General features: G+C 34.8%; 2 protein-coding genes across 3 annotated transcripts in view; one reads left to right on the top strand and one right to left on the bottom strand.

The window, feature by feature from the left end:
• Nucleotides 1-18: 18 nt before the first annotated feature.
• LOC111405489 (dehydration-responsive element-binding protein 2C-like) lies at nucleotides 19-2036 on the top strand. Of its 2 annotated transcripts, none has more exons than XM_023034395.1 (2): nucleotides 19-358; nucleotides 574-2036. In XM_023034395.1, exon 2 carries the CDS (start codon nucleotides 576-578, stop codon nucleotides 1677-1679), a length of 1104 nt encoding a protein of 367 aa, XP_022890163.1. In that variant the 5' UTR covers nucleotides 19-358; nucleotides 574-575; the 3' UTR covers nucleotides 1680-2036. The 2 variants fall into 2 exon arrangements, with proteins under 2 accessions (XP_022890163.1, XP_022890164.1); XM_023034396.1 differs by having other exon boundaries at nucleotides 19-353.
• A 9313-nt stretch (nucleotides 2037-11349) lies between these two features.
• The window catches only part of LOC111406524 (ankyrin repeat domain-containing protein 50-like), a 10800-nt gene continuing 9614 nt past the window's right edge, over nucleotides 11350-12535 (bottom strand). Inside the window, exons 6-7 of the mRNA XM_023035936.1 lie at nucleotides 12217-12533; nucleotides 11350-12060 (exon numbers count right to left, since the gene is read on the bottom strand). Of these exons, the coding sequence (XP_022891704.1) occupies nucleotides 11647-12060; nucleotides 12217-12533 (731 nt within the window). The 3' untranslated portion in view covers nucleotides 11350-11646. The remainder of the gene's footprint in view (nucleotides 12061-12216; nucleotides 12534-12535) is intronic.

Consider the following 12535-nt stretch of genomic DNA (forward strand, 5'->3'; position numbering starts at 1 on the left):
GTGGGGGGGGGGGGGGGGAGTCCATTTCTGTGGGCTGGAGTTCTGCGGGTAGATTTTTATTTATTTGTTGGTGGAAAATGAATTGAAGCTGAAGGGCTTGATTAGTTTGCTTTCATTTCTTTGCCATGAAGAAAATCGGTTTGCTTAGTCGGTGTGGTTATTTTTGAAGACTCGGCAGCGTTACCTGGTTTTCCTATTTATATGAGAGAAATGTTGTGGGAGAACCAGCTAAAAGTTTGGGACAGTGACACTGAAGTATTTTGTTTGATGGTGGAATTTGAATTTCCATTAGCACTTTGTATTTGAAGATCAATCTACGACTGATAAGACCTCACAAACTACTTTAGTTTCGCGTAATGTAATATCGTGTCTACTTCGATTCTTTGCACGAGATTTTGCTTGTGCATTTTCCATCTGTCGTCTGCATGTTGAGTTTTGGTCATTATAGTGTTGATTGATATTCCGGAGCAAAATTGTCTTATTTGTTTATTTTGTAGAATTTTTCCAATTGAGTCTAGAATTGATATTGCAATTGTCGAGGGTGACTGAACACCAGTTCTTTGTTTTATACAGGGATGGCACTTTTGGATCAATCTTCTAATCCTGTTTCTCAACCCATTGACTTCACCAGAAAGAGGAAGTCAAGAAGTAGAAAGGATGCACCGAAAAATGTAGCAGAAACAATTGCAAAGTGGAAGGAATACAACAATAAATTCAATTCTCAGAATGATGAAAGTAAGGTAGCGCGTAAAGCTCCTGCCAAGGGATCGAAGAAAGGATGTATGAAGGGTAAAGGAGGTCCTGAAAATGCTCGTTGCAATTACAGAGGCGTTCGACAGCGGACATGGGGTAAGTGGGTTGCTGAAATTAGAGAGCCGCACAGGGGTAGTAGGCTATGGTTGGGTACATTTAGCAATGCGATTGAAGCTGCTATTGCTTATGATGAGGCTGCAAGAGCAATGTATGGCCCTTGTGCTCGGCTTAATTTTCCCACTTGCCATACGATGAATGAGTTGAAGAAAGAGTATAGTTCTTTGCGATCTACATCAACATCTGATTCCACAACTTCTAGTGTCTCTGATGTTTGTCTGGCAGACCGTACGGGGCCTCAGGCAGATGCTCTGAAGATGAAAGATGAAGATGCTGAGGGTGAATCACGGACAAACAACAATGGGCATTCGCTGTTGGGAGAGGCTGGTCGTGCACTGAATGCGGAAATAAAGGAGGAACCTATGGAGGAAATAAGGAAAGATCCCCCTCGATGCTTGGATATTACTGAAAACCATAGGTTCAATACGAAGGAAGACCCTATATATTTCAATCGAAGTTTGGAGGCTGGGCAAAATCCATTAGACGGCTTGTCTTGGGATGAAATGTTTGATGTGGATGAGTTACTGACCACATTAGACTCCACTAGATACAATTCCTCAGAGCCCAAGGGATTGGAGTCGCATGGTGGTCAAGCAGGGCAATTCACTTATGGCACTGTGCAAGCTTCAGATTTGTCAAACCACTTGCAGAACTCTGATGGAAAGTTGCTCAGTACTTCACCCCACATGGAGCAGGCACCTTCTGCAGATGATTATTGTTTTGATTTCCTAAAACCGGGAAGACCAGAGGATTTCAATTTTACCTTGGATGATCTGTTACTTGATTTGTATTCAAACTTGGCACCATAAGCTGTTAAAGACTCGAGCTGATTGAGAAGTGGCGATGAATTTTCTTTCTTGGTATGATATTCAAGTTGGAGTAGGAGTTAGCATCTGGATCATCCAGAACGAGGATCTCTTAGAAACAGGAGCATTTTTTTAACGTTATAGTTGGTGTCAATGTATTAACTTAATTCGTTTTCTTGATTTCACATCAAGCTGATTTTCTTCAAGTTTTTAGGTTAGGAGAGCCTGCTTCTAAAGTAGTCTTCATCTTGTGCTGATCACGATACTTCGGTGTTCATAGTAAGCTAGTAGCTGAAAATCCCAACTTTTTTTCGAGGAGTTGTGCCTATTTGTAATTAATTTTGTATTTGTTACTTGGAAGGATGTTATGTTCTAAGTCCAATCAACTTTGGATATAAATACTTTTAACATATAATTAATGCAATTTAAAGGCAGATTTATTATTTAATTAATAGACAATTAAATTAAATAATAGAGTTCGTAGATTCAAATCTTCGTAATTTGTTAATCATAAGGAGTTGTGATTGTGAGATACAAATTACATATGATTGAATCTTAAATCGTCTATGGTCATAAGTAATAATGCGATATGGATATCTTTATTACGGATAGATCATCACGTGTGACATTTCTTACTTGTGAAGTAAGTAGCTGATCTCATAATTTAAAGTACGATGACACTTAAATGAACACGTGGATGTTTTGTCATAAAACAAAATATTGGAGACCCGTCGAGACTCCACATGGATAACTATCTAAGTGTCAGTGGTTAATTTTTAACGTTCGGTACTGGGATTGGTCCTTTTGACTTGAGGTCGTCATAGTACCTTATATGAGGATGGTCATGCTTTGACGGTATTGGATGTTGCTCTGTCAAGGGCCGCTAATACGGTATCGTTCGGGTATGTCAAGAATCATATGAATGTTATGAATGATCAATAGAGGAATCGTTACTAAGAGATTATGATCTGCGTTTCATTCAATTAAGTCGATAACGAAATCCTTAATCAAGGTGTACTCATAAGTCGAAAATGAGTTTTCGACTTATATTGACTTAATAGTGGAGTGAAAGATATGATCGATAATCGAGATTGACACACTTTCATATCTCGTAATTGATCGGATCATATTGACAAAGGGATTATAGTTTCACGGTAAACGAACGAGTTTGATTTTGTCATACCACATGACATTTTTCGTCACATGTATTGCCCTGACACATTGTTAGATGTCAATTTGGGATGACGAATGTGATTGGTGATAAATTAAAAGGGCATTTTAATTTATCAATTTTGATTAGATCAAAATAATATTTCATGTCATTAAGCATCATGATCGGGAAACTGATGGGTCGCACACAAAAGGAGAACTGGAAGATTGTGATTTAACAATTAATTAATTTAACAAGTGTTCGATAAATTAATTAATTGAGTTATTTATTTATAGGCATGAATTGATTAATTGGATTAATTAATTCACGGACCGAATTTAATTAAATGGGTTAATTAAATGTTGGATCGGGTCAGGCTAAGCCCATTCGTGTTTATATAAATATGATTAGAGTTTTCAAAATTAGAGTGATTTTTCATTATTCCTGCTAGTACAAGAAAAATCATAATATTACAATTTTGTTCTCTGTGTGGATCATTGTTGGAAACTGGATAATTGGACAGCTGTGGAAGACAGATCCAAGTTGTTGGAACAAAAATAAGGCAAAGGAGTTTACAGATCGTGAAAAGGTATCACTTTTATTACAATTTCTATCTAAACACAAAGGCGATTTCTGGTGGGAATTGAAATTTGTTTTAATTTTCCGCTGCACATGTTAAGTAGATTCCTAATAGTGGTATCAGAGCCTACTTTGTGTTTGTTAGAAATTGTTCAACATTTTGTACAATCAAAAGTTGGTTGTTATACAATTACTAGTTTCTAGCAATTAATGAAAATCTAATTTTCATTTTTCTTTGAAATCTGGTTCCGAAAACGAAAACAAGAAAAAAAAAAGGTTGAAGAACATGGGATGTCGGCAGCAACAGTTGTCGCCGGCAATGGCGGCAGAACGCGACAGTGTTCGCCTAGCATATCACAGGAGCAAGTAACGACGATGGTCGCCGCCCCAAAATCGGCTGGCAGCGTAAGAAAACGAAAAATATATATAGGTGAATTTTTCTAAGGTATATAGTCGGGTTAGGGTGTTTGGAGGGGGGTATGTCTTGCAATTTCTGAAATTGTAAGCTTCCCGCCTGCAATTATGAAAAGGGGGTCGTTTTACAGTTTTAAATAAAGGGGCTTCTGTGCAATTTCAGGGATTTGGAGGCGGGGGTCTCGGTTGCAATTTTTGAAATTTCAGGCCCCCGCTTGCAATATTATGAAAGGGGTCAAGTTGTAATTTTAAAAGGAAGGACGTGTCTGCAATTTCAGGAATTGGAAGGCCCTATTATTAATTCTAAACTTGGGTCAAATTGCAATTTCCAAAAGGGTTTTGAATTTGAATTTTAAAATTTTTTTGACCTATAAATTTTAATTTTGACCCAAATTAAAATTTTATTTAAAATTGACAACTTTTTATATTTTCGTTAAAATATGATTTAACTTAAATATTAAACTTTGACCTCAATTGAATTTTTATTTTATTTGGGAGTGTTATCCTACATTAAAATATTAATTCAATTGAAATTAGAGTTGGACTCTAACTTAATATTTAATTAAAATTTGATTTTAATTAAATAATTCACCCTAGCATTTCTTGAATTTAGAATTGGATTATAATTTGACATTTAATTAAAATTTGATTTTAATTAAATTGTCTTGCCCTAAATTTCTTCTTGAGATTAGAGTTAGACTCCAATTTGATTAAATATGTTCGCCCTAAAATCTTGAAATAGAGTTGAACTCTAATTTTGTTATTTAATTAAAATTTGATTTTAATTAAATTCAATTGCATTAAGTTTTAAAATTAGAGTTTGACTCTAATTTGATATTTAATTGAAATGTGATTTTAATTAAATAGTCCCGCCCTATAATCGTGAAGTTAGAGTTTGACTCTAATTTGGTATTTAATTAAAATTTGATTTTAGTTGAATATGCTCGCTAATTAAATTAATTGATCAATATGATTGATTAATTATTTAATTGTTCCGATCCATTTGTTTAAAAGTGTTTAGACGATCTTAATTGCTAGAAACTTGAAACGTGTTTGCATATAATATTAGATATTATATATGCGTACATTTGTGTGATGAATATATTATTAGTGTACGATTATGGATTCGATCATAAGGATGTGTTGAATGATTGATTTTTATTCTTGTTGTTTTGTGGGCATGTGAGCTCTTAATTGCTTTGGACATACGAGCTCATTATTATTGTTATTATTATGGACCTGCAAGTTCAATTTCATTTAGGTCTACGTGCCAACTAATATATGATACATGTTGCATCTGGAGTTATTGAAGAAACAAGAAAAGGAAGAGACCATGGAGATGGAGCATTGTATGAGTCAATGCAATACCCTTTAGGAATTGACCAACTAGCCTTCCTTATTGCTCAGGAAGAGTAGATAGTAAAAGTTCATAATCGTCCACACTATTATACACACACACACACACAAAATATAAAGTCACATTAGGGATATGTTTGACACTATGAAATATTGGATATTTCTGAATGATGGACTAAAATTTATCTTTTGTTGAGTACACTCAAGGAGATAAATTTTAAAGGTGTGTTAAGCTAACACATAAGATGTGTGAAGACAAAGAGTTGTCAACTTAATGATCTGAGAGTTGTATGGAGATACAATTGATAATAGTATCTACCCAAATATTATATTAAAGCTTGTTGAGTACACTCAAGGTCTTGGTATAACAGATGAGATCCCAGTCCACAGGGAATCGAGTATGGACTCCATAAATTTATGTGAGAGGGTCATAAATATGAATTAAATAGTGTGAGCATAATTAATTTAATAAAAGTTCATGTTAAATTAATTTATGCATTTTATATATTTTTCTTTTCGTCATTTATATTTATTGAACCGTGAGCAACCATATGTATTTGAGAGGCATACTGGATACCAACAACCAAATTAAATCTTCTTGATTGTCACTGCAATTTGAGAATTGTTCTCAACCATAAGAAAGTTGGTTGTCCTTAAGTAGCCATTTTCCATAGACACCTAGTGATGACTCGATTAAGGAAGATGTGGTTGCTATAATAAACGTAGTGATGACAATAGTACTGCAACGTATGTGATATTTGCAACTATGTCACCTGAGTTACAGAAGCAACATGAGGGTATAGATGCTAACATGCTAAACATGATTTTTCATTTAAAAAGAGTTGTATAATAATAATCATGTATAAGGATATATGAGACTTCCAAACAACTATACCGATGCAATGTGATAGAAAAATCTTCAGTCAGTGCTCATGTACTGGAGATGATTGACATGAGAAGTATTTCAATTGAGTTCAATCTTGAATTATGAACTAAGTATTAACTTAGCTCTGCAATCTCTGTCATAGAGTTATTTATACTAATTATGAATTATCATATGAATAAGTTCGAATGCACACCCATTGAGTTGCTTAAAATGCTTAGGACTGTTATCCCCAATATTAAAATTAGAAGTGGGCAAGCTATTGATACCTCTAAGGGTATTAAGAGGAAGTCTAAAGGGGCTTTTGGAAAAGCATCCAGTATGGCTGAGACGGTCAAAGCGAAGGACAAATACGAAGTCTAATGACCATTGTTTTCATTATAGAATGAAAAAGGCATTGGAAGAAATATTGCAAGGCTTACGTCTACATCATAAGCTTCTTAGGTATTTGATACCAGATGTGAACCTCATATTTATATAAATATGGACACAACTAAATAGAAATAGACCACTACGAAAGTGAGAAGTTGACCTACACATTGAAGATGAGCAAAAGTTGTCGCATTGCCTATAGGAGCATACTTCTTGCCGCTGTCTTTTGACTTAGCAATGGAATTAAAGAAATATTGCTTTGTACCCACCATAGCTAGAACATTAAAATGAATTTCATGTTCAAACATGAACCATTTTAATGTTAAAGACAATTATTGTTCCTGTTTATTTTGAATAATATCTTAATAGTTATGGTAAGTTACAAAATAACATTTATATTCTAAATACTAACGATTCTATAATGAGTATAGAAATTATAAGGCATAAATGCAATAATTTAATTATTACCTAAATCTGGCATGACAGACTTGGTCATATAGATGAAATGAAATTTCAAAATTACATAGAGATGTATACGTAGAGTCAATTGATTTTGAATCGTTTGACAAGTGCAAAACATGTCTGTTTGACACAATGGCCAAATCTCCTTTTACTTAAAAAGGAATAAGTTTGCATAAATATTGGCATAATACATAGTAATGTATATGGACCCATGTTAATTAATGTCGGATAATGTTTCTCTTATGTCATCAATTATCATATATACTTGATGAAATTCAAGCATGGAGTTCTTAAAATGTTCAAATGATTCAAGCTAGAAGTAGAGAAACAAATATATAAAGATACCCTCACATTAAGATCCGATCGAACTGAGAATATCTTAAAAAAATAAAATTTAGATTATCTAAGAGAGAGTGAGATTCTCTAGCAGTGAACTTCTCCATATACACTGCAACATTGTGGTGTATCTGAACAGAGGAATCGTAAATTATTAGATATAATGCGATTAATAATAAGCCATACAAACCTCCCACAACCGTTTTAGGGTCATGCACTGATTGTAGTGTGCTGCTCACTAAATCATGTCCCATCTAAATTGGTTAACAGAACTCCATACGAGCTATGGAAAGACAATAGTCCCAACTTATCTCATATGAAAGTTTGGGATTATGACGCTTATTTGAAGCACATTGAATCGGATAAATTTGAGCATATATATCCGATGAATACATATTTTTGAAATATCCAAAACAAATATTTGGATATCAGTTCTATTAACCCATTGAGAAGAAAGTCTTCGTCTCACGATATATCGCTCTCTTAAAGAAAATGTTTACTTTAGGAGAGAACAGTGGGAGTAAAATAGAATTTGAAAGAGTTCAAGAGTCCACAAATATAGTTAACCAAGTAGATAAATCTGAGTTTGATCCCATATTCGATATGGGACATACTCTTGATCAGGAAGTAAAGACTCCCGAGGATATGTCAGCTCTATGTGAATCTAGTAGGATCATTCGACCTTCAAGAATGTGCGAATCCATGATTACTAATCAGATATTACTAATCTAGGATGATGAGCCGACTAATTGCACAAAAATAAAGTCAAGTGTTGACTTAAAAGAGACAGCAAGAGGCCATGAAACTCAAGATGAACTCGGCGTATGTGAACAAGGTTTGGACCTTGGTCGAGCCTCCCGATGGAATAAAACCCATAAAGTTTTGTAAATAGTTTACAAGGAAAAAGGTCGATATGGATGGGAATATCCATATATATAAAGCAAGGCTAGTAGCAAAGGTTAAGTGTTGACCTTAGTGAAACCTTTCTCCTGTAGCCTTACTGAAGCCCATTGGGGTTTTGCTTGCAACAGTTGCATACTGTAAGTATATGTTAAGAGAATTCTTTTGGAGTTGAAATCTTCGATTTGATGGAAAAGTCGAAGTGTTTGATTTTATCAAATTTGAAGAGGAATTTTGTGTTAGCAAGAAGATAGTGGGAGCACTGTCGTATTCCTAATATTATAGAAAATGACATCCCTATGTTTTAATAGTTAAAATAATGGTTGTTAAAGGATTTATTCATGAACGACATGGGAGAAGCAACTTAATCTAAAGAGACAGATCTAAAAGATTGCTTAACTCATCCCAATTTACATAGATGAAATCTTGAGAAGATTTCATATGGAGAAACTGGTTTACTCTTAAGCGATACGTTGGAAATGTTCCAAACGTGAAGCAACCATTGATTTAATAGTAGAAATCTAGTACATGATTACTTCAGAAGTAGCAAAAAGTTGCAATGTGGATCATGATGTTCATAAATGAACTTGGAGTAGTTCCTGATATTGTTGATCACATGTCATTGTATTGTGATAACAATAGAGCCATAGCCAAAGCGAAGGAATTAAGGTCTTATCAATGATCCAAACATGTATTAAGGTATAATCTCATCGGAGAGATAATATATAGAAATGACGTAAAGAGAAGAACAAATTCTCACATTTAATAATATTGTAGATCCACTGATAAAGAGTTGTCGTAGCATAAACATGATCGTTATGTAAACTCTTATGATATTGGATACATAAGTGATTGGATCTAGTGCAAGTGGGAGTTTGTAAGTGTTATGCCCTAGGTCCAACCAACCTTGAACATAAATACTTTTGATATATAATTAATTCAATTTAATGGCAGATCTATTATTTAATTAATAGACAATTAAATTAAATAATAGAGTATGTAGATTCAAATCTTCGTAATTTGTTAATCACAAGGAGTTGTGATTGTGTGATACAAATTACATATGATTGAATCTTAAATAATCACGCGTAACATTTCTTACTTGTGAAGTAAGTAGCTGATCTCACAAGCTAAAGTGTGGTAACACTTAAATGAACACGTGAATGTTTTTTCATAGAACAAAACATTGGAGACTCGTCGAGAGATTTCACATGAATAACTATCTAAGTGTCAGTGGTTAATCTCTAACGTTCGATAGTGGGATTGGTCCTTTTGACTTGAGGTCGTCATAGTACCTTATATGAGAACTGTCATGCTTTAACGGTGTTGGATGTTGCTCTGCCAAGGGCTGCTAATACGACATTGTTCGGGTATGTCAAGAATCATATGAATGTTGCGAATGATCAATAGAGGATTCCTTACTCTTAGATAGTAAAAGATTATGATCTGTGTTTTTGATGCAAGAGGATCCGAGTCGAGTGATGTTGATTTGTCAGATAGTATGATGATGGCGCTGAGATACCATGAGATAGCGGATCGGCGCAAAGATGGAAAGTGAATCGCCATTATTTCCTTAATTGGGGGAATTTGACGCGTCTTTGGTAATTTAGCCATAACTTTGGCTACGATTATCGGAATCGCTATTATGACCCCAATCCGGAAAGCTTTTTTCGGCGCGCACGTCGTGGCCACCCAGCTATGCTCGGTGGACGTCAATTTCGAGCCCAAAATCTACCGTTTTCCTTTCCAAAATTCAATTTTAAGTTATTTTTTACTATTTATGGTAATATTTCGTTTCCTTTTTTCCATATGTTAGAAAACTCGAATTGAGCCAAATTTTTGGCAACTTACTTCTTTTACTTAATATTTTATTTTGGTATAGTTTCGAAATTTTGCCATTTTTGGTAATTTTCCTATAATTTCGTATTTCGCAGCTATTTAACCCGGCTTGTGGGTTAATTTTGATCATTCTGCATTATTAATAATATTGAGTTAAATTCAGAGTATTTTCTCTGATTTTTTGGGGCCTTTTTTGTCGTTCTTTTCTTGCGAATCATCTGCTACAATAAGCCAATAGGATAATCACTATCCTACCCAGCGTCAGTTTCATTCAATTAAGTCGATAACAAAATTCTTGGCCAATGTATACTCATAAGTCGAAAAAGAATTTTTGACTTATATTGACTTAATAGTGGAGTGAAAGATATGATCGATAATCGAGATTGACACACTTCCATATCTCGTAATTGATCGGATCATATTGACGAAGGGATTATAGTTTCACGGTAAACAAACGAGTTTGGTTTTGTCATACCACGTGACATTTCTCGTCATATGTAATTGCCATGACACATTGCTAGATGTCAATTTGGGATGGCGAGTATGATTGGTGATAAATTAAAAAGGTATTTTAATTTATCAATTTTGATTAGATCAACATAATATTTCATGTCATTAGATATCTTTATCGGGAACCTGATGTGTTCCATACAAAAGGAGAACTGGAAGATTGTGATTTATCAATTAATTAATTTAACAAGTGTTGGATAAATAAATAAAATTAATTAATTGGGTTGCTTATTTATATGTCTGAATTGATTAATTGGATTAATTAATTCACGGACCGAATTTAATTAAATGAGTTAATTAAATGTTGGATCGGGTCAGGCTATGCTCGTTCGAGTTTATATAAATATGATTAAGGTTTTCAAAATTAGAGTGATTTTTCATTTTCTTGCTAGTACAAGAAAAATTCTAATACTATAATTTTGTTCTCTGTGTAGATTACTGTTGGAGGCTGGACAATTGGACGGCTGTGGGAGACAGATCCAAATTGCTGGAACAAAGATAAGGCAAAGAAGTTTGCAGATCGTGAAAATGTATCACTTTTATCACAATTTCTATTTAAACACAAAGACGATTTTTGGTGAGAATTGAATTTTTTTTTAATTTTCGTTGCGCATGTTAAGTAGATTCCCAACAATAACGTGACACAGGAAGATTGAAATGTTATGGGTGATTTCTTTCTTCATCTTTTTTCTCTGTTCTTTTTTTTTTTCTTCCCCTTCGTTTTGGTCCCATTATTTTCTGATCGGAGCGAGTATTCACGCTTTGAAGATTGATATTCTCCGAAAATTAATATTTTAATTATTTTTGGTTCATTTACGTAAAGTTCCTTGAAAATACGAGTATAGAAATTTAATATGAAAGTGAGCTATAACTGAGAAAAACTTGAATATTTTCATTGATACTTCTACAAATTGCACTATTGAACTTTTTGCGGAATATAGAAAAATACTGTGAACCAATCTGGCATTCCACAGTAAAGTGAAACAAGTAAATTTACTAATAATAGTTCTATTTTTCAATCAATGAAGTTGATCCAGCATGACTCCTATAATTGTTGGACTAATCAATGAAACGGCATACAATGGATTGAACTACTTTCTTCCGAATTTTTAAAGGGTAGATTCACTTGGAGAGCTCGACACACACTGATTTTGACACCAGTCACACCACTAATTGAGAGATGTAACAGTCCTTTCGAGAAGAAGAACCTCGGTAATATGCTGATATTCCATCAATTTCGAAATATACAATGGTGTTGCACCTTTCTTGCTCTTGGCATTTACATTAGCTCCTCTATCGATCAAAATTTGGACAATCTCGACCGAGCCTCCTTCAACGGCCAAATGCAGTGGCGTATGGCCTTCAGCATCTTGGCTTTCCAAATCAGCACCAAATTCAACAAGCATCATTACTGCATCTTTATGCCCCTTAATAGCTGCAATGTGAAGTGGCGTCAAACCATATTGATCAGAGAAATTCACAGATGCACCTTTTTCGAGTAGCGACTCGAGTAAATCCACCTCTCCGCGCCTTGCAGCACTAAGCACCGACGCACCTCGATCAAGTATTTTAACAACATCTTTCTGTACAAATTGAAATATTAAACCCCATAAATTTGAATGCGCAATCTAGGTTATGTGACGGAAACAAATGTACAAATTGATAACCATCTAACACATTTTAAAAGTTTGATGACTGATGTATAAATATAATAAATAGAAAACTATGTGATTACTTACGTGGCCCTTATCCCGTGCAACATCAAAGGCTGACCGGCCATGATCGAAATCCGAAATTGTGGGGTCAGCACCCACGTCTAGAAACATCTCCACCATCTGACGGTCCCCATTAGCAGCCGCTCTGTGCAAAGCCGTCCGGCCGTCGCTACCCCTCGCGTCCACCTGTGCCCCTGCACTCACCAACACCTTAGCACTGTCCAACAGTCCTTTGCTCGCCGCTAAATGCAGTGGCGTGTTCCCTTCCTTATCCCTACAATCCAACGGCCCACGTTCCTTTTCCGTTAATAATCTCTGAACTTCGTCCGTCCGACCAAACGCT

Source organism: Olea europaea, chromosome 12, assembly GCF_002742605.1.
Source record: "Olea europaea var. sylvestris chromosome 12, O_europaea_v1, whole genome shotgun sequence".
Lineage (NCBI taxonomy): Eukaryota > Viridiplantae > Streptophyta > Magnoliopsida > Lamiales > Oleaceae > Olea > Olea europaea.